Source organism: Haemorhous mexicanus, chromosome 18 (genome assembly GCF_027477595.1).
Source record: "Haemorhous mexicanus isolate bHaeMex1 chromosome 18, bHaeMex1.pri, whole genome shotgun sequence".
NCBI classification, from domain to species: Eukaryota; Metazoa; Chordata; class Aves; order Passeriformes; family Fringillidae; genus Haemorhous; species Haemorhous mexicanus.
This window is the reverse complement of record NC_082358.1, coordinates 12,235,665-12,258,722: the sequence shown is the minus strand read 5'-3', so window position 1 is coordinate 12,258,722 and position 23,058 is coordinate 12,235,665. Positions and strand designations below refer to the sequence as shown.

The following is a 23,058-nucleotide window of genomic DNA, read 5'->3' as shown; positions in this document are numbered from 1 at the left end:
TGTCCTCTTTACAAAGAAAGCATCTGAGGGGAAAGAACCCCCAACAAAGTAAATAGGGACAAGAGCTTTTTGAGCATGGGAATGCTCACCTCTGTTATGATGAGCACGCTGAGCTCCAACAAGCTGGCATAAAAATCTTAAAAACTAGGTTAAGACTCACAAGCAGCAGAACAAATGCTTTCTGTTGCTGCATCTAAGAAAACTGCTCCTAGCAAGACTATTTGTGCCTTGGTCATCAGAACAATTTGAACATGAAATCTGATTCTGTCAATCCAAATGTACCCTGAATTCATTTTTCTAAATAACAACACAAAGCCCTCACATCAGTGGTGCTCAGAGATCACATGGAGGCTTCAGATTAAGCAAAATGAGGTTGTTTAATATTCTGCTGATTTGAGAAAAACAGCACTGACATGACTCACCTCTTTTCTTTCTCCCCAGAGAATCATTCCTTCCTAACACAAGTTTGGATTTCTCTTTATATAACCAGCTCATACAACAGGCATTCAGCTGTCAGAGAGAAAACAAACTATTCAAATCATCCATACCATTTATATAGTTGCAATAAAGAAAATATCAAGGAAAGTCATATCAAATTGACATGCATTGCTTTGGCTGTGAACTATGCATCAAAGTTAATAAATTATAAAAGATTTTATTTTCCTTTCTGTGTTTCTTCTGTGGATATTTAATTTCAAGAAGTGTTTGCCTGCAACTGAATGGATGCCAATTGCAGAGATATTTGCTACATAGCTAGACAAATTTCATCATAACTTTTCATCATAAATATAAAAGGCTAGAAATCCTCTGAGAGATAACTAAATAGATCAGATTATTGGGAAAATGCTGAAAACTTGTTTACCACAAGACTTCTATAGTGAGAAAATAAAGCAAGCAAAAGGGGAGTCATGTTTCTACTAACAGCCATTCTGATCCTGCAGACAGTTTTGTTTGTGACACCTGCAGAATCACATGAAGTAGTAAATGGAAAATTGAGGACAATTTTTCAGGTGCTTTGTACCCACAGGTAGAACCAGGTTTAGTTTCATTCCAGTTTCAGAGGGATTTACAAATCAATATACTTGGAATATATTAGTTAGTGCCTGCCTCCATCAGCTTTATTTACCTCTGTGGAAAGGCTCCATTCCTGTTTGGTGTTGGTCTTTCAACACCAAGACAAGACTTTGCCTCACATTGATTCTTCCCTCTCTAAAGCCCTGCCCCAGAAGGAATGCAGAGCCTGCTATAAGGTAAGGAGGGAGGAGTGCCATACATGCATCATCAGCACCTCTGACATTTGAAAGTAAAAGACATGCAGAGAATTCTACTTTTAACCCAAGAGACATTATTTAGCAACGTAAGTTTGAATAATTCAACAGAATTCTTTTTTTTGGTACCTCCTCTCCCAACCATGATGATGGCTCCTTTTGGAAAGAACAAGGTGCTGGGGCAGCTCCATCAGCTGGCACAAAGCACACCAGGGATTTATCCCCAGACTGAGCCTCTTGATGCTTGGTTTGTCAAGGATGAGAGAAAATGCACTTTAAGTGAAAACAACAAGGCAGATTCCAGCCCTGTTGGACTGTTTTGTACCAGGCAATATTTTAAATCCAAAGGAATCCTATAAAATGTCCTCTACAAAGGCAACCAGTATGGGAGCTGGTTAAAAATACATCCCTCTCATCCTGTGTGCTTCTACAGCTACTAAAGATGTCTTGGAGATATTTTCTTGGGTTGAAAATATTTTAATATATTCGGTCTTATACAAATGCTTAAATCTGATATGAAACTTCTCAACCCTACATTTTAAACATGAAATCAGTATCATTCTTCATCTCAGAAGGCAGCTATTGATTAGTCCAAACAGACTTTCACAGACTTCACTAGAAACCATCATCATTTTCTAGCATGACCTAAAAGCTATATAGAGAAAAACCATTTAGAACTTGCTACTTCCTCTCCTTTTAGGACTAAAAATAGATATGGCTCATTATCTCACTTGGCACCTTAATGTATTCCATGGCACAGCTTAGATTAAACCTCCACATGCTGCTTTTTCCTTAGGATCTACCTTATACACCCCCAGAAGGGGCAGTGCTCATTGAACCAGAAACATTTTGATATTTTAAACCCTTTTTGGGATCTGTTCTCAAGACAGTATTCCCTGTTGGATGCAGCAGCTCACCCCAGCCATGGGTGGATGTCACCCCAACAGCCACACTTGGGTCTCCCTCAAATGGAATCTTGGATGAATTTTCTCATCAGGCTCCACCATTAAATCCATGCCCACAGACTTTTTTCTTTCCCCCAAATATCAGTAGGATAACCGACTCTCAGGGACACACAGCCCAAAAGTGACTCCCAAATTAAATGTAGACACATTTAACTTTGAAATTCCTGCTTAAAGAAAAACTGCAAGCACATGTCTTAGTGTGATAGAGGTGATGAATTTGGGTTAAATCCCCCCCCAAACACAACAAAGACACAACCTTACGTAACTGCTTTGTTTGCCTCTGCTTTCAGAAATGGCCAAACCCCATTTTCATTATTTAAGAGTAGCAAAATGCTTTCCACATAATAATGTAAAAACAGAGCCAGGCTATTCTCAGTGGTGCCAAGTAATAGAACAAGAGGCAGCGGTGAAAAACTGATGCTTAGAAAGTTCCACCCGAACATGAGGAGGAGCTTTGCTGTGCAGGTGAGGCTGCGGAGTTTCCCTCCTCTGGAAATATTCCAGACCTGTCTGGACACAATCCTGTGCCCTCTGCTCTGGGATGACCCTGCCTGAGCAGGGAGGGGAGGCTGGACCAGGTGACCCCACAGGGGTTCCTTCCAAGCTCAACCCGTGCTTCTGTGTATGGGGATGAAAGACTGCATTGATGGGAAACTGTTTGACAAGGGCTCATCCCTAAAATTTTGCAAACTTGCACATGTCTCACAACAGGAACTTGGCTGCATGTATATCCACTGCTCTTGAGTCAGAAAGAAATCTACTCGTAGGTGGGTGTATTCCTCAGCACGGGTTCCATGCAGAGACAAAAGAAGGGTTTAAGGCAGACACGAGATGAGAACCCCCACAATCCCAGCAAGTGCTGAGCGAGCATTCCACAGGACTTTACTGGGAGAGTGATTAAAAGCATCCTTGTGTTTTACACGTCAAAACTTCAAGAACACCTGACCTGCATCACTGGCTACAGACCAGCAGCCCCTCTGCCGGCACCCTGCGCTGCACGGGAGGAGCAAAAAAAAAAAAAAAAAAAAAAAAAATCCATAAAAGAAGTTATTCCCTTTAAACAAATCCCCAAACCAAGCTGCTCAGCCGAGTTGGAGCATCCCATTTCTGCGGGGTCCCCGTGCGGCACCTTCGCCACGAGGTGCCCCCGCCCCAGCTCCGGCCGAGCTGCGCGGGGTGCCGGGGGCGCCGTGCGGTTCTCCGCTGGTCCTGCCGAGGGAACCCCCGCGGGACACCATCTCCCGAGGAACATCCTCTCCCGAGGGAAAACCTCCCCCGCGGGACACCCTCCCCCGCCGGCCCCGGGGCGAGGCGAGCGGCGGACGCCAAGCCCCGCGGCTGCCCGGTGCCGGGGGGTCGCGCCGGTTCCTCCCGCGGGGCAAAGCGCCCGGACGGACGGGACAAGCCCCGGGACGGCTCCGGGGACACGGGCGGGTCCCGCGCAGCGGGAGGGCGGAGCGGGCGGCCTCTCCCCGCGGCCCGTGACGCGCTCGGGCGGGACGGCCCCCGCGCACCTGCGGAGCCCCCGCCTTTGTGCAGTGCAGGTGCGGCGCCCACCCCACCCCCGTGACGTCAGGCGGGCGCTCGCGGGGCACCATGGGAGAATCCCAATGTTTTCCAACGGATGCGCTCAGCAGCGCGGCGGCTTGAGGCGACTCCGGCAGCGGCACTCGGGGGGGCGTCCCGGGAGGGGGCGGCGGCGGCGGGGGGCCGGGCCGGCGGCCCGCGCCCCGGCTCTTCCCCACCCCGCCAGGCGGCATGGCCCACCCCCCTGAGGCGCCCGGAGCTGCCCCCTGAGCGCCCGGAGCCGGCGGAGCGCCGCGCCGCAGCCGTGCCGACGGCGCCGGGGAAGATGCTGCCGCGGCTGGTCCTGCCCGGCTGACGCCCCGCCGCCGCCGCCGCCGCCGCCACCGCCGCACCCCCGTCCCCATTGTCCCCCGGCCGCCTCCGGCTCCATGAGCGCCTCCTCCTCCCTCTTCCTCTGAGCTTCCCGCCCTCCACCTCATGGCTGCATCGGAAGAAGGGACTGGCTGCTTTCTCCCGCGAGGCAGGTCGCAGAGTGACCCCAGCATCCTCACCGACCCCGCGGGCCCCGGGGAGCACCCAGGTAACCGCCCCGCTCTCTCCGGCGGCTCTCGAGGCGCGCCGGGAGCATCCGCCAGTTTGTAGGGAGCCCGTCCGCCACGGGCGGGCAGGAATTGGGAACACATTTCTTGCAGTAAGTGCCGAGATGGTGCAGCGGCTGGGCTGCCCACGGGATCGGAGCGAGCGCGTCCCGCCGCTCTGGCAGCGCGGCTCTGCCCGCCCGCCGAGCGAGCGCGGGGGGCGCGTCCCGGCCGCGGCTCCCGGGGCCGCCGGCTGCGCTCGACCCCCGCTCCCGCAGAGCTCATTGATGACTTTGTGGGGAGGGGGAAATGAGCGCTAATAAAGCAGGCTGTTTGCATGGGATCGCCATGGAGACAAGGGAAGCAGAGTCATAATTAAACGCTTTCTGCCCACGAGAAGGTAATTTTCACTTCATAGGGAGAAGCGTAATCTCCTTGTGAAGTGTGGGCACAGAGGGTGGTGCTGAGGGGACACAGCCCAGTCGTTAGTGTATAAATAGAACATTGTGATTAGATTTTTTTTTTTTTAACAATGGCAAATGGTGTTTTCATCTTCACTTTGAGGAGTAATTCTAAATGTCTGTTGGTGGTGACTCAGTAATTTCAGATCGTCAGAATCTAAGCAGTGTTGAGACCTTTAGAAAAAAAGAAGAAACAAATAGCTACATCACTTTGATGTGATGTGATTGCACAGAAAGGCACAACAACAAGCTGGAAGCAAAGGGTAAAAGCCAGTTTACTCTCAGTTTCCCTGAATAGATGTGGTCACACAAGAGCTGTCAGGTTTCTTTATGAGAAAAGAAGTAATCAAAACAGCGTAAAGACAATGAATGGGGTGTTGATCATCACTACCCACTGCTGATTCCTAAGCCTAGAGACGGGTTTAGGTTTTGGGTCAGGCACTATCAGCCTGCAGGAGACAGCCCCTGGATGCAATTTCAGGTTGAACTTTGCTCCCCTTTCTCAGATTACTGAGTAAATAAAATATTCCAGGCCCTATTCATACACCTGCTGTATTGCTTCCTTCCGAGCCAATGAGGATATCAATATTTGTATCTAATTTAAGTTCTTCTGTTTATTTGCCTTATCAAGCAATTGTGAGCACACTGGTCTGGAGTGAAACACAAATTAAATTAAGGCAAACAGTGGATGATTTACCCCTGATTACCAACTGTTCTGATACCCTAAGTGAAGGGAACAAAGGACTCTTCTAACATGAACTGCTCGACTCACTCCCAAAGGGGCAATCTTGGCTGAAAGAGGAATGTGTGTTTCTGCCATTTGATTTCTGCAAGCAGAAGTGACTAATGAAAGGAAGGCGTGTGCAACCTCAGTTTTAATTCCTCTAGATTGTTTTCTGCTAATTAATTCTTTTGGCCTTCATGAGATACACAACAAAGAAAGTACACAACATGTCCGACAGACAGACAGAGATATAAACATTATTGTGCTTTTTGTTAGGAGAAGGATCTGTCAATACCAAGGAGCATTTTTCCCCCTAATACAGACTCCATCAGATAAGCCTGTGTCCCATTGCATGGCAGGAGCTGTACTAAAATGCAAGAGAAGTGTCTTGTATGTATTCTGTTATTCATGCAATATGTGGAGAGAAACAAAAGGTGTTAAATACATCTGGCTTTTGTCCAGGTAGGTATGAATAGTCAGTGGTAGGATTAGCATGTTTGGTAAGAAATTTAGGTTTTAAATTTGTTCGTCAAATAGTATTGAACATCTGTATGCTTCCAGATGATAATAAAATGAACCTAAATTGTTTATTTTAGATAAAATTTTACCCTACAGTGTTGTGAGTAATCATTATGAGCAATTTCATACATGTGGCTACTTAAAAATCTGGAATGCAATTTATATTACTTTAAGAATTATGAATGCTAGATGATGTAATTGCAGTTTATATTATTTTATTGTCCTGAAAAATAATTTTATCATTATCATTATACCAACACTGTCATCTATGGACTCTAAGTCAAAAGACAGTCTTAGGAGTGGGAAATGATATGTCCAAAGTTTGTGTTTACATCCCAACCCCGCTCTCAGACAAACCATGTAGCAAAGTGTGAACATGTAAGATTCTTCCTTAATCTAAAAATTCAATTAATGTTATTATCATTTAAGTTACATGTTTAAATTACAGACAAACGGACCAAAATTATACCAAAATATGGCTATAATAGGATGTAGGATCCCTACAAAAAACATTCCTGCTTTTACCTAGCCTTTGAGTGATGCCATGTCCCATCTTGTTTTGGAGCAGTTTTTTGGCTGTATGATGTGGTCAGGGATTATTCTGCACCAACTCATTTGACTGTGCCTGCTGAGGAAACTTGCTTGGGTGAAATGTCAAAGGGAGTTTCCCCATGTGAGAGCAGAGCTAAAGTTTGTTTGTTTGTGAGGTTTTTGTTGTGTTTTGTTCATTTTTAAAGAGGACTCTGTTTTCATCCAGCCAGAGCATGGGATAACTCAGTTACTGGCTGGTTCAAGTAGCCTTAGATGCTGATTTTTGAGAAGTCCTGCACACTCATAGTCCTGACTAATGCCAGTAGAAGCTGCAATTATTCCAAGCCTTGAACAATAAAGGCTTCATGATAAAGCCTCTTATCTAGGTTGCTTTTCCTCACAAAGCATTCACTGTAGAAATGAAAAGCTATTTTATAACCTTGATTTAGAAGAGCTGTAATCTTTACAGACTACAGTGAATTTTATCACATGTAGAAAACTTAGAAAATTACCACATGCCACTACAATCTTACAAATATTCCTATAATAAGTCAGATAAACAAGATGTTCAGTCAGCTAAACTAGGGACAGCTAATAGCTATTTATTCCAAAACAGAGGTACAAATGCACTGATTTAGATCCTTCATGTGCAACTTTAATTAAAACAGCAGCTCCTCACAGTGATCAGTAAAGATGTCACAGACATGGTCTAAGAAGAAAAGATGGACTTTAGTTCAGACTCTGCTGACAAAAAGATGATTTTCTTCAGCATTTAAATAGTGCATAGAGGTCCTATTAGTAGTGCAGAGAATACTGGAAATATTTCTGTTTCTTTGCTTTAATTGGATCAGTTACTTATTTTCTCCTTTAAGATACAATAATGCATTTCAGCCTATATTTAAGTGATCTATTTTATGGCCACTGAGCAGTATTTTATGAGAATTACTGAAGTACAACAAATGCTGGGTTTCATGTTTGAGTCTGTTTAAATTCCCTGTCACACTGAGTGAGCAAGCCTTGCAATAGGAGGATGTCCTTAGTTTGGGAAGCAGACATCAAATACTCATGTCTTGCTTAACTGTGGGCTGTCTCTAGGCCAGGCTGTTGTTAAGAAAGTGGATTTCATCTCATTCATAGGATCCTAGAATGATTTGGGTTGGAAGGGCCCTTCCAGATGATCAGGTTCCAGCTCCCTGCCACAGGCATGGCACTTTCCTAACCAGATTAGATCAGGTTGCTCCAAGCCCCATCCAACCTGGCCTTGAACACTTCCAGGGATGTCAGGAATCTCCTTATTTTACATGTCTTTCCCCTCCTCCACCTTTCCAGATAAGGATCAAGAAAGAAAGGAGAGTCTAAAGAGAACAGATTTCAGTATCACCATCTAATTGAGAGACAGTTGCAGGAAGCCAAAATATTGCTCTCATTATATCCTTCCAGCAGTCACAGGGCAGAGGGAAGATTGACAATCTCATTTGATTTGTATCAAAAAAGGGAGGGGTGCACAGACTGGAGAAGAACACACCATGTCAAAACTCTGTATTACTTGAGGAGATAGAGACAACCATGACAATGTGTGAAAATGTCACCCCCCTCCCCCCCTTAATTTTGGGATGATCCATTTGAATTTGTATAAGTGCACATCGATGCCATCACGTTTTGCTCTCTGGGCTGCTGCCTTTCCTTTCTGGCACCACACAATTGAAGATCTTCAGGATGGGCATTGCTGAGCTCTCCAGCAGACCTTGCCAGTGGTCCACCATGTGTTCCTTGTCCTCCAGTGAAGGATCTGTGTTGAGGCAGGGAGCTGTTGTGCTGCAGGCAGTGGTGTTAGATGTTGTTAACAGCTCTGTCATCATAATTTCTTACTGCCTGGTGAAGGGGGGCTCCTCAGCCTCTCCTCTGGTGTGGTGTGCTTCAAGACCTGACAGTTAAAGCTACTGCAGAGTAGCTGTCCCAGAGATACATGATTTTGTCTTCACCAGACACTAATTCCCTTTTAATTTCTATTGATACCATGTGTCATCAGCAGCACTGTGCTCTGAATTACCTCTAGGGGAGAACAACTGCATAAGACTCAAAAGGTCCTCCATCACTGTTTCTAGTTTCCATAATTCAAAAGTTCTGTAGCAGGCAGCATTCTTGTTAGTATTCTTCTAGGATGCTAAGAAGAGATGCTGAGATGAGAATTGAACTGTTATGTTCCTTTTACATCATCTTTCTTTGGGCTGGAGGCTGAGCTGAAACCCAGCAGGTTTCCCAGTCAGTGTGAGGAAGGACATCAGCCAGGGAAAGTTGTGATGCAATAAACAGCAGGTGTAGGAATACTCTCTAATATGGCTTCTTCTTTCTTGCCTTCTGCTTTGAAGCTGTGGCCTCCCCTGGATGGACTGTGCCACTCCATATCTGTCATTGTCTTCTCTTAACATTTTTTGCTTGATTTAGCTTCTAAAGGTTTTATTTGACTCCTGTTTCTGCCGTAGTTGTTCCTTGGACAAGTTTGCTCAGTCTGGGTCTCGAGCAGTGCTAGGGAGCCTGTGAGCCACTGGAAAGCTGTGCTGCCCCCTTAACCAGGACACTGGTCACCTCAGAGATGTTGGAAGCGACTGGCAGGGGATGTTTGGAAACTCAAAAGCAGATGGAAAGTAAAGTGGGGTAGGTTTGGGCTGCAGGTGCTGGCATGGAGCAAAGGGAAGGCAAAGACAACCAGGAATTCAGCTGGAGTGCTCACAGATTGGTGCCAGCTCTCTGAATCTGCTTGATCTATTCATGAAATAATAATTCAGAAAACCTTCTCAGTGTGTGCTTAACTTCTACCATGTAAAATTGATGGCAGAGGGAGGACAGAGAGATGCTGTGGGTGCCCTGCCTGTCAGCTGGGCTGCTGCTCCATCCTCTGCAGTCGTTTACATCAGCACAATTAATCAGGGACTTAAAGGCTTATCTATGATGTCTTTAGTTGTTGCATGAATGTTCAAATTTGATCCTAATGCTTGAGCCAGGACACCATCAAAAAGTTGTTTGGGTTTCGTTTTGTTATGTTTTTTCACCAGAAAGATTTTGGTTTCCATTTCATCTTTCTCTATCAACAAGTCTGTTCTGTTAACAGTTTATTTTGCCTACATTATATTTCTTCTGAAATAGAATTTTACAAGGCCTCCTATATCCTTTCCTTTATTAATTTATGGACAAAATTATCTAATCAGTGCTTTTGCTCCAGTTTATAACTGAACCCTATGTTTTATTTATATGAAACTTAGTGATATTCTCTCACTGAGAAGTTCCTGTTCCTAACCAAAGGGCTCCTTGCAGAAAGTTACTATTCCACACCTAATGGGGGCTGTACACAGGAATACTCAGTACTGACTAGAAACATGCAGGCTATTAGTTAATATCCCATTTTCCTTTCCATTGAAATCCAAATTGAATCCTGTAAAGCTTCCCAGAACATTTGCTATTTGTGTGAATGTAGAGTTAGAGTTTTTTCTGACAGAGCACCTGAAAAATCATCACCATATTACCAAGTACTACAATTGGACCTTTATTTTAAGAAATGTTCCACTGTGCTTTTGAGAAGGCCTTTTTATTTCTCATCAAATTCCCAGTCCCTTCTTGGTAGGATCTAACTGGACCCCAAGTCCCTGTGATGCAGAGAAACTCCACTGGAAGCACAGATCTCCCTTTTTTCTGTGTCCTGCAGCAGAGAATCTCCTCTTTGCCCAGCAGCCCTTGCCCTGGCACCTGACTCGTCTCCCCCATGGCAGCTCTGCTCCAGCACTTTGCAGCAGGGGAGAAGGATCTCTCCATCTCTGGAGAGGAGGATGGGCACAGTGTGCTGGGGAAGCTGCAGAGGTGGCACTTCCTGGGCGTGGATTCTCTTGCTCCAAATGCATAATTTTGGTCCTGCACATATAATTTGTGTCTGTTCTGGGGTATCATTACATTGCTCAACATGGTGCACACTTAACACAGACTGCTTTTTGCTGTTGCCTGAGTTTTTTATTTACTGATACTCAGTTTATTTTGGGAACAAGAGCTTGGTAAAGTTATGTTTTAATGCTACTTTTGCAGGAATTAAATGAGGTCAGTTAATAAGTATGCTATTCATGCCGAGGGTAGGATTTAGGCTTTTCCAGGGTTTGAGTGTTCCCAGTGTTTGGAGATTTGTATTTAGCCAAACTTTAGAGTTCTGTAAAGGAAATACAGAGCTTTAATGGGGAAAAAGTGTTTTAAAGTTGTCTTTTGTTCTAAATCCCAAGTTGGCAGGTAGTCTGAATGTTGCTGAAAAGACACTTAAACCATTAAAACCTCTTTATCCAAGAAGTGGAAATACTGATTATACACCATCAAAACCTAGACTGGATTTATGAGAATGAGGTCATCATATTGGAAATACCTGGTGGTTTTTTATGTTTATCTTTGTCTCTTTAATTCAGGCCTTCTTTTTTATGTTTACCTTTGTCTCTTTAATTCAGGTTTTCTTTTAAAATAAAAGTAAACCCCAGATTTGATTGCATACCTTAAATAAAAGAACTCAGACCCTATACACACCTAATAACTTGTGCACACAAGTAGATGCTTCTCTGTGCAAATAAGAGAAACTCCTGTCTGTTAAATAATAAAAGATCTTCTTCACACTCTAGCTGTGAATGAAGGTGGTTTAAGATTATTCATTCAGTTAATGTTTGCACCACACTTTGAGAATGGAATGAGTTACATAATGCTGGGAGTCATGTTTATCTGGAAATGTAACTATGTTTGAGTGAGTAGTTCAGTAACAGTGTTAATTTTCCCCAAAAACTTTAATTTGGGAATTCTCTTTCAAGACTGCCCAAGTCGTGCTGTAATGAATGGGCGACACAATTTATTTATTTATAAAATGGGGTTTTTAAACCAAATTTATGGCTTTGTATTTTTAAAATTTAATATGTAGAATTAATTGCCCTTGCTTCTCTAAGCAGGTCAAATCTATAAATACCAAGAGTAAGTAAAACTAAATATGGTACCTTGATTTTACTTCAAAATGAAGCCAGTTTGGATGCTAATACAATGGTTTCTTTGTGCCCATTAAATCCCATGCTTTTGTTTGAAATTCAAGTTGATTTATGGCCTAACATACACACAATTTATACATGCCCCAGAGAGAGCCCCATACAGTGACTTGAGGCAGGTCAATAGCTCCGTGCTCGAGCCTGCATAAATATTTCAGTGAGATGATCTGAATCAAAGGGGTTTTCTCTTGCTTTCTGTAGTACACTGATATTCTGGGTCAGGAATGTGGACCTGTGGTTTCAGCTGAAGGAAGGCTTGTCCTTGTGCACAAAGCACTTCAGAATTGTTCTTATAATGAAGAGGCAGTTTGTGTGTGAATTTCCTTAATCTAATTTTTAACATCCTCGAACTGTTCAGCTGCTGCATAACCAGCAAGTGGACATAGATCACTGCATTACATCAAACCAGTGAAGCCTTCACTGTTTTCTGAGGGCTGCTCCATCCCTCAGGCCACACAGCTTTCCCTGTGCCTTGTCCATATTGATTTGCTGGGAATGGCTGTCACTTCTCATTCAGTTGCTCTCAGAACTCTGCATCTCATCTCTCAAACAGCCTGCACCAAGACTTGGGCTTTTATCCTTAAAACAACATAAGAAATTCTGCCCTGGCTCAGGACTGAGGTATGTCCAGCCTAGGACAGTGTTCTTGATGAGGGCTGGAAGCTCAGGACAGGCTGGGAGCAAAGGAAAGGGTGGCTGGAGGAACACATAAATTCCACATGAAGTCCTCAGGGTCAGTCTCCTGTGCTGCCTTCAAATAGCAGCCACAGGGGTTGATGCTTTGGGCAGCTTTGCTCAGCATCTCGAATCAGCCCTGCTGTCTTGGGGAGCTCAGACAGAACCTCAGTGGAAATCAGCCTCCAAGAGAGTTTCTTGGCTCCTGCAAGTTCATTTGTAGCTGTTCCATCATGAATGAGATGGATCTGTGTGGAATATTTAACTAGAGCAAACGTGATCGTGTATGCAACACTGGCTTAATTGGGTTTCTCTGAAGTTTATGCTTTGCAGATGGGACTTCTGTAATTTTGTAAGTTCTGCATTTAGGACAGAAGAAAAAAATTGTAATTTCTTTTTTTTTTTAAATTATAACAGCTCTGTAGACTGCGTAGCACATTTCTGGGATTGCAGAGGTTTCAAGGAGAAAAAAACATCCTATTTTCAGATACAGCACTTCAACTTAACTTCAGCTTAAATGTTTCCTTCCATGACAGTTGCTCATTTGACTTTGCTCAATGTTACAGTGACTAGGAGGAGAGAATATGTACTCACATTAGACTACCAACTATACAGAGAAAGCTCTAGAAGAAAGAAAATGGAGTCTTGGACTCATACAAATTCTCCACTTGTCCAACAGAAGTTTTAAATGCCTTGTTTCTTGTTTAACTCAGGACAGTTAATGGAAAAATCAGAACTGAGGTAAACTGTGAGTATCACTAGAGATTTCACAGGAGATACTTAACTGCAGAGAACTTAATAACACATCTTCCTGCAAGTGAGGAACCAGTGAGCTCCTGCCACCTGGGAATGCCCTGCATTTAGGAACAAAACAGAGGTTCCTGAGAATGTGCTATTTTACTGTAAACTGCTGATGCCAGTTCAGGATGGAATGGCGTGACACAAAAACTGTGTATCCTCACTAAACCCTTGATTCTGTTTGATTTCTAGTGGGAGCAAATATCAGCCACTGCCCCAGGCTGGTGCCTTGAACCCTTGCAGCAGTGGTGAACTTACCAGATGACATGATCAGATGTGGATTTTCTTAAGGCAAACATAGGGAATGTGAACTACAGCTGTCAGGCTGGATAGCAGAGAGACTTCTTAGTGTTACAGTGTACATTTGCTGCTGCAATTCAACCAGAAGAATAAACTGAAAGGAAGCCAACTAAAAGATAATTTTAGCATGTAGAAGTACAAAGGAGTGTCCTTCAAAAATCCAGAATATTGTGCATGAATGAAAATGTTTTAAGAAGGAACCCTAAGTAATAGAAATTTATCCTGTATCTCTCTTTTTAGTCCAAGGAGGTATCACTGAAGGCAGCCCAGGCTGGTCTGGAAGGATGGCATTCCTTCTGTCTCACTGGGTTGGGGCTTCCTCCCATTCTCTTGTTCTCATGTGACAGGGTAGAGCTTGTTGCAGCTCTTTTTACTTCTCAGTCTGTTTTCTCTACAGTTTTTTACCTTTCTGCCATCCAGTCTGAGTTCATTCTAGTAGCTAGCACTCCTGCCTTAGCAAATTCAGCAGCTCCTGTTCCAGAGGCCTTTCTCCCAAGTGGAGAAATAGAATGGGAGTTACTGCTGTACCAGCAGAGAAGCCAGCCAAGCCTGCCTCCCTCCAGATCCAGTATTTTCAGCCCTCAGTGTGACCTTAAACTGCTAAAAATCCCATTTATGACTGAGGTCTTCAGTTTGGCTCCTCTGTTGTCTAATGAAGAGTCAGCCTGGGCGAGCCCTCTTCCCTTAAGGGCCTCCCAGCATCACCTCTCCTGTGGGTGCTTTGGTGTGGAACCAAGCCTGACCTCACACCCAGGCTCTGCCTACAGGCAGCACTTTCCAGGGTCACTGGTGTCATTTCTCATCAACTCCATCCTTGGTTGAAAGTTGCCAGTGAGCTCCAAAGTCATTGTGGGTGGCAGGAGATGAAGGGGTTAAACAATTCTTGTGAAAGAAGACCCCAGGAGCAAAAAAGCAGGAGAAGCTGTTTTCAATAACTTGTTCCATTTATATTTTTCTCACTCTTGCTCTCACAACACAACTTCCAGGCTTTATTCCAACACGTCAGGGGTCTCTAGTTCTACCAACCTTTTCTAAAAAAGCTGCACTATGACCTGGGGCATTACTCATCTCTCTTATCTGGGAGATGATATTTTATATAATCATCTATTTGTGTCCTGCACCTGCAGAAAATCTATTCTGCTTTGCGTCCTGGAATTTAATTTTTGTTGATATTTCTATTTTTTTAGGATTTTAGACATATTTTGCAATAACTTTTAAAAAAACCCAACAGTAAAAAAACCCCAACCTCTCCAACTCAAACACTTGGCACTGCCATGAGTTTATGAATTTTCAGATCATGATTTGCTTGGCTGCTCTAATGAAATAATTATAAAAGAGTTAAATTACTGAATATACTTTTAGTGGCTTAGACATCATAAGATAGCAGCAGAGAAATAAACCCAAACTTTCTGAATAGAAAGGATGGGATGATGTTTTCCCTCTATCCAAAAGGACAGATCTCTCAGAAGGAGGATACACTTCATATATATTTTAAAATTTATTTTCTCATTCTATTAAAAGAAATGGAAAGCTAATTCAGGTGGGTTTATTTAATTAGTTTTTAATTCTAATTCCCCTACTTCTCTCAAGAAATTCCCCTGCAATTTGCCAGCAGAACATTGCAGAAATCTTTTTTAGATCTTGGTAGCTGCTGTGAAGTTGTCTGGGAACAAAATCTACTTTTCAACAGATTAATCTAAATGTACATATCCAAGTAGGGAAAAAGTGGCAGTAGCTTGAAAGCTAACTTTCATTTTAAGTAGTTTTTTCAAGAAAGAGGAGAACTTTGGGTATTACATCATGGTTTTTCAGAAATACTAACTTTTTAAACACAAGGAAACTTCTTTTTCCTGCTTTACAATAATAATCTGATTTTTAACCAGATACTGCCTGTTAAAATGAAATCACAGAGACTTAGAAATATCTTTTCTGGCAGAAGGGGACAAGACTAAGCATATCAGAGCCGACAGGAATCGAGCAGTTTAGAGATTTTGTTGTTATAGATCATAATATTCTCATAATACAAGAGAGATTACAGAAATATGGCATAGTCTTATTTTGTCTGACATTGTAAAGAAAGAAAGACTTAAAGGATTAGTCTTGGTAACTTAGCTGTTCCTTTGCAATGCTTTGTGATATAATAGGAAATAATGCAGTGCAGATCCTGAACATGAAATAAAGCCTCTGGTCAGAATCTCGTTAATGCCAGAAATGATTTAAAGCCAGCCAACAGCCCCAGTTTTCTGTCCCAGAAATGACAACACAAGATGTGACGCCTCTTACTCTAATGCTGCATAAGAGCACATCATGCATGTGATTAAGATATGATTGAACACGACTAATTCCTCCAGATTCACTTCTCTCCATTGTTAGAAACCCAAGGAGAGCACAAGAGAGCTGGCTTAGATTTTAGGTGGAAGCTGCTACTTTGACAAGGAGTCAAACTACTTCCTTCTCCAGTGTCTGTCAGAGAGACGGGCCAGGGAAGCAAAGTTAAACGTTTTTCACTCCAGTGAGCTGAGCACCTAATTTACACATTCATGGGACACAAAGCGTCACTCACTGTGCTAACAAATCACCGTAATGAGGCATTTGCACACCCACACACATTGATACTCATGCTGTTGCTCAGCTTGCACCTGCAGTGGTGGTGAATAGAAGTGTAATTGCATCTGGAGCTGTTGAAAGCAGGGCTGCAGGCAAGGTCTGTATAGCTGGAGTAAGTGGCTGCCTTTTCCCTTCACTTTGCTGTGGTCGGCAGCTTTAGGGAAGCTGTTTTACCACATCAATCCTGCTTTTCTGACATAACAGCTCTGAAAAGCTTTTCCAAGGAGCCCTACAGGTGTTGGCTTTGAGTCATGAACGTGTTGGGTGACTGCTCCAAGGGCTCATGTCTCCTGCAGCATCAGAGCACTGGGAGTCCCTCAGCTGATAACACTGGCACACTCTGATAAGCTCAGAGCAAGGGCAAGGGCGAGAGAGCCAAAGCTCAGGTGTGCTCAGGTCTTGCAGGTAAAGGAATTTGTGAAGAAGTGGTCAAAAAACTGATGCTGCAAGATTATCCTGAGAATAACAGCTGTTACATACTGAAACCTGCAAAATTTGTCATGGCAGTGCTGATTTCCTGCCTTACAGCTCAAGTCAGATCTTAAAGTCCCTCAGCACCAGAAATCAGCAATCCCCTCTTCAGGGGACCACTGAGATCCTTCCACTTCATTAAACATCCAAGACATGTTCCAAACTTTAGATTCATGACTATTGCTGTGAAATTTTTAATTATACCTTCTAAGGCCCAGATTTTTGTTCCCTGATTTCCCTTGGAACACCCACCTGTGCACAAACCCATTGCTAGCTCTGATGTTTTGTAACCTCCAGAAAAAGCAGAGATTCCATTGCAGGCATTTCACCATTGCCTGACTGACCCGGTGCTCCTGCACTCATCTTGTCATTTGGGTGGCTTTCAGAAGCTATGACTTCAAAGTAAAAACAGTGTGTCTGGAGTGGTTTAAAAAAACTGTTTTATTTCATTCATTTTCTGCCCAAAATGCACTCTGCCTTCTGAGAAGGCTTTATCTATTCCACTGCCATCTAAGTCTGCTTGAGGTGAGAGCCTGGTTATTGAGCATGTTTTTTGTGATAGATGAGTTATTTACAGCAATTGAATCCCAAAGATGTAGAAAATATAATTTTCATAAATTGTCAGCAGCTTTGGGATCCCAAGTATCACATCCAAATCAGCAAATTCCAAGTGGCTCAGGAATCAGATTCCAATAACACTGATTTCTGAATAGCAATTGTATATATTTTTAGGGTCTTATCTAAAATTTGACAGTTTTAATGGATTTTTGCTGGCCATTTCACATCTGTGTTTGCTACCACTGACCATCAGTTTGTTGGACTGAGGATAATGGGAGCTCACAGTTGCACATCTAAACCAGTGCATCACTGTAAAACTATTTGCACAATTTAAATGCCTGGACACTAAACTGTGATTCCCTTTCAGGTCCTGTGCTATCACATAATCCATATCCATTGAAAATTGATTTGACATGCACAATCACTGTTTAATTGTCATATCTCCTAAGGAGGCTGTTTTATAGAAGTGAAAATAATAGCCTAGGACAAGTATATGGTTTTCTCTAATAAGCAAGTTATTCTGATTACCCTGCCCTAATAGCATAATTGCATTCTGGATGTTCTCTCCTCAGCAATAACTCTGGTAATTACAGTCTGTGTGTGGTCCAGGTCCTGGCAGGGGGCAAGGGGGTGGGATTTGGGGATTTGCTGTTGTTGATGTTGTTGTTCAAATCTGAATTTTAAAAATATGTGCCCAGATTTGTCTGCACTTCAGCTATGGTCAGGCTCTAGAATAATCTCCAGGCTGAGAGAGAGTAGCTATCAGGTTCTAATTTTTCATTTTTCACCATTGTTGCTGAAAAAACAAATAAAAAAATTGCAGCTTTCATTGGTGGAGGCAATTGAGAAAAGGAGAGGTAAGGAGGGGATGGCAGCTATCACCTGTTTGAACTGTATTTTGTGTGTTTTCCTGTCAAGATACTGTGTGGAAAGCACAACCCAAGGGTATCTGGATTTCTGACATTTCCTTTCTCCATGGCTCGTGCCACTACAAATCCATCAGGCCTGCAGTCACATCTCACAGTGGCCTGGAGAGAGCTTACTAGGGGCCAACCTCGAGCACCAATTCTGCCCCTGATATCCATATAGATGAGGTTGCTCAAACTTCAGCTATATTTAGAACTGAATTTCAGCTGATGCAATACCACTATAAGAGTTCTTTTTCCCAGAAAATGTAGAGCCAAATATTAAGGCATTTAGTCATGAAAAGAGATGAGAACAAAGCTTTTAGATCCAAGAGGATTTAAGTGTGGAACAGTCCTGTAGGAGTGCTTGGACAAATCTACCCTGGTAGTCCTTAAGAAGTGCTACAGAACCATCCTCATTTTCCAAAAATGAATTTCCAAAATTACATTTACAGCTGTAATATTCCTGTCCTCCTCTCCTTGGAAAAGACTCCAGAAAACCCAACCCCACCCAAAGTTTGGTCACCTCAAAAAGAGAGAAGCCAGGCAATCATGTACATTTGTAACCAAGTTATTGCTAATGGGTTTATGCAGAAAGTGTTCAAATACTCAAATTAGAGCATTAAAAAAAGTGTTGAACAGCCCGAGCAGAACAGGCAAGGTTTGACAGGGCCCTAATAACCCATCCTGATGGTGTGGCTGAGTCCTGATGGGAAGAACAATTTCACTGCTGTTGCATGGGGAATTCTTGTTCCGTAAACAACAACCTCAGTTCTCCTGGGAATGCTGCAGTCACTTCAGAAAATAATACAGCTTGCAATTTGTTACTTTGTGATATGCACTTTGTTTACTACACAAGAATAAAATTAGTGAAATGGCTTGGGGTTTGAAACAGGATTTTTCAGCTATTCATAATTTTGAAGCTGATTTAACCATTCACCTGGAATTGTGATGCAGAGCAAGTAATTGCACAAGTTAATGGCAATTACAATAACTAACAGGCATAATGAAGTGTTTTGCATATGCACTCATGGGATTTTTGTGCATGCAAATCATTTGTAGATTTTGTACAAAGTTTCTTCATTGTATGTAAAAGAACTCTTTTATATGTTGTAGCCATGCCTATTTTATTTACAGGATATTAAACTAAACATTCAAAGAATTCAAGCACACAGCTACCACTGATATGTGTTATAATTGAGTGACTGCTTAACCAGGTTGCATGAATAATGCTTATTTTTTAATCAAAGGTTGAGTCATATGTGTGTGCTTGGTTCTCTGGTAGATCAAGGGCTGTATTTTTTACTAGAAATACAAAAATTTTAACTGAATCTTGAGACAATCCCTTTGGAGATTATCTTAAGAATCTACCAGTGGAAGAACTTTACGAGAGTTGATAGCATAGAGGCCAGAATCTCCAGACTGCTCTTCTTCCTTTGGTTTTGTTTTATTACTTCAATGTTTCTTTTTTATTTTTTTTTGAAACTGAAAAAGTCATGCTACTACAAATCATTAAGGTTATTCACTTTTACTTGCTCCTGGTTTCTCCTCACCCTGTTCCTTTCCAGGTAACCCAAGCAGAGCCCTCCAAGAGCCCAGGCTCTTTGCTTGGTAGAATAAGGGTTTTTCCTTGTACATCTTTGCTGTTGGAAAATTCTGATGAGATTAGCCTTGAGCTCTCTGCATAACCAATTTCATCATGAACTGGAAAAAAAAGAAATGGGAAAGAATCCCTAAACTCAGGGAACCAGCTTGCACAGGAGGACAATCCAGAAGGCTGTAGCTCTATCAGTGGAATGGTTTGGCAGTTCTGTAATGCAGCCCAGACTTCTTCCAGGGAGCAGAATGACTCAGTGCAGAGGAGACAGAGCTAATGATGGCTGAAGAGTCCTAATGATGTGTGTTGTGTACAAACAAAGTACAAATCCATTATATTCTGCCTGCATTTTATTAATTGGTCATTCATTACCCAATGCCCTGTCAATTAAGTGGCTCTAAAGAAATTCATGGTATCCTCCTGTTCCTTTTATTCATAATAAATATGTCAGTCTCTGATTAAATGCCTGAGTGGTTAGAACATGTTTAGAGGATATGACATTGTCTACCCCTTCACAGTATGACCCAAGGCTCTGATGACACAATTAAGGCCTGCTCCAGCAGACAGAGCAGCTCCCCACAGTGAGCTTCCTCAGTGGGCTCGTCCAAAGTCATAAGGGTTATGATTCAACCTAAAATCAATCCCCAGGAGTGTCTCAATGTACACCCTGCAGGAGAGTCTCAGTGTGCTTATGGCTTAGAACTCACAGAGTCTCAGCCTGTTCTCTAAGTGAAACCCAGGAACAGCCACCCATGCTTAATAAAATCACCAATTCTTATTTCAGAGCATTTGAAAACAGATAATGTTTAAATTCTGACAAGCAAGGTGCTGAATAGTCATGTTAGTCTGGGAACACAGTCAAATGGTTCAATCTATTCTAATTTGGCTAATTTCTCCTAAAAATTATAGTGGTCTCTCCCATTTAACAAAATTAGGCAGCATCTGTGCAAAGCAAGGTTTGAATAGCCAAGCATATGTTTTGCACACATGCTAATAAACTTAATTAAGAGTTGCACTCAGTCACAGAGTGAACTGACATAAGGTATTGGACTAGGACTGAGCAGTGCCACTTGTGTTTGGCTGCTGAGTGCAGACAATACACATTTCAAACACTGCAGAAATAATCAAGCACGTACAGGCTGGGGATGGTGACAGGAAAACTGTGACACAATCAAGGGAATATGCAGATAGAAAGTATGGAGGTGCAAATACATTACTCATCAGGAACTATTTGCTCAGCTATAATGGATGTCATTGCATCTGACTAAATCAGTAAGGGCTGTGAAGGCAAATTTGGGTCATGCTACCACCTTAATTAGTAACTACCAATCTTACTAAGTTATTGCCTTTTCAACCAGTCAAAAACCCCCAGACTTCTCCCTCCAGTTCCCCAGATGATCTGCAATAACTTTCAGATTGCATTTTATTTAACTGATTCTGACCTGAAACATGAACAGGTTTTGTCCTTCTCAGAAAACAGAGAAGTAGCTAAAAATGTGAATTGGAGAGAAAGTCCTTGCTTCTTTTTATAGTCACACATTGAATTTCATGCATGGCAGTAGCTCTAAGGCACTGAAGCTATTAGATCATTTTTAGTTCTAGCTATTATATGAGCTGTTTTAGAAGAGAGGAAAACCTACTCAAATATATTTAAAGATAAAAGCAAAACATGAAATGCAGCATTTTGAACGCATGCGGGCGTCTGCATCAATGGCATTCACGAGGCAAGTGCATTCTGCAACAATCACACAGAGCCTGGATTCACAGCCCAAACCATTACATAAACACTGCCAGCTTTAGTGGATGTGGCTGTTTCATCTCCAGTGTAGCACTGGGAGGTGGCAGTGACACGTCCTGGCCGCTTCCTTTGTCACTGATTCACACCAGTCCCAACAATCAGTGCCAAGAGTGGCTTTACACCCAAACTGGGGGACAGACCCTCAGTCCCTGCACTGGGGCTGGTACCAAACATAACCCCTGAGATCTCTGGATTTCCATCTGGTGGAAGATGATTCTCCAGTGGGATTGGGAGAGTTAATTCAAGCTGAGGAACTGGAGTGTTCTCTCTCCTTCTCTTTCACTTTCTCCCACATACACCCCCATTATCTTTAAAATGTTTTAACTGCTTCTACTGGGCAGAGGAGGAGAAGAGAGGCAGGGTAGGTTTTTGTTAGAGTAATTACCCTGTTCTCTCCATTTTAGTCAGGAGGGTAGGCTTGTGTATCCTCACCTTTGGGAAAGCAATCTTGAGTGCTGTTGGAGAACCAGCCTGGAAAAGTCATCTAGATGTGTATAATGAAACATAAACTAAATGGGGTGCATAAAAATCTCTGGGGTATTTCCTTAGCACTGGGCCATTCATTCTTAGAACACAGTCATGAGTATTGGATCCTGAGCTTGCAAGCACTGCCATGTGCTGCCCTTTCTGTGCAGCTCTGGGGGAGCTGGACATCCTCCTGCAAATAATGCTTGTTAGAACAAGCTCCTGGGCAGTGGGAAACACCCATGAAAGAGTTGTGTAGCTGTTTTTCCACATACTAGAGGTGAAAGGTTTACCTAATGAAGAGATACAGAGACTACCTGGGATTTTGTCTGTATTGTGCACCTTTTTCTATTCTATTTGTGCTTCCTTTTCTTTCAAAGGGATTTGGGGGTGCTTGGTCCTTTGCAGTGCTTTGAACACAGCGAGTAAGGGGAGGGTGGAATTCAGACTTTGGGAGGACCTGTGAAAGTCAACAGGAGATGGGTTTAGAAATAAACCCTGAGTGTTAACATTCTACTACAAGGACTGCTTGTAATCCAGTATGGAATTCAATTTCTTCTTATGCTTTCATAACCAGGGGTTTATGGGTTGTACATATTTTACAACCCATAAAATACTGACAAGTATTTTTAGCCAAAGGTATTTTTGATTCCAGACGCTCCCAGAGGATTGGAATTGGCCTTTTCCACTGGTCTGGTTCAACCTCTGGGCTGACTCAACACAGTAATGATGTGTTCCTGAGATACATCCTTTACCTTAGTGGCACATTTGTGAGACAAGAAAGGGAAATGTACAGGGACTCTAGTGAAGATCAAAAGAATCCATATCTTAAATTTCATCTTTCATTACTACTATGCGAGAATAAAAATATACTCTTTCCCCGTCCTCTGCATGACATGATTTTTTAGACACAAAGCCCTTTATTCTGTAGTAGAAAGATGCTAAAGCAGGTTTCTTGTTAAAAACTACTGTTCACTCTGCTTTTCTAATCCAAGAACATGAGTGTTTTCCTGAGCAGAACTTACGTGGTGCTGAAGTAATAACTGAAAAGATCTTTCTGTTTCATTGAAGGAAACAGTTGAACTTCCATCTACATCAAAGGATCTCTTTCTGTACTCCTGGCCATTTTAATGGTTTTCTCTAGTAAATCTGAAGGCTGGAAGAGCTGTTGTCATGGGAACTGGCAACAGATGACTCAAGAAAACAAAATTAAATGTTGGCTTGATGTCAACAGCTAATCTAGTGCCCTGCCAACTGCAA

The 23,058-nt window shown here is 42.7% G+C and overlaps 1 protein-coding gene across 1 annotated transcript in view; it reads left to right on the top strand.

Annotated features, from left to right (window-relative positions):
• The first annotated feature begins 4,195 nt into the window (after positions 1-4,195).
• PHACTR3 (phosphatase and actin regulator 3) overlaps positions 4,196-23,058 on the top strand; it is a 99,476-nt gene continuing 80,613 nt past the window's right edge. Inside the window, exon 1 of the mRNA XM_059862774.1 lies at positions 4,196-4,340. Coding sequence (XP_059718757.1) covers positions 4,238-4,340 — 103 coding nt within the window. The 5' untranslated portion in view covers positions 4,196-4,237. The remainder of the gene's footprint in view (positions 4,341-23,058) is intronic.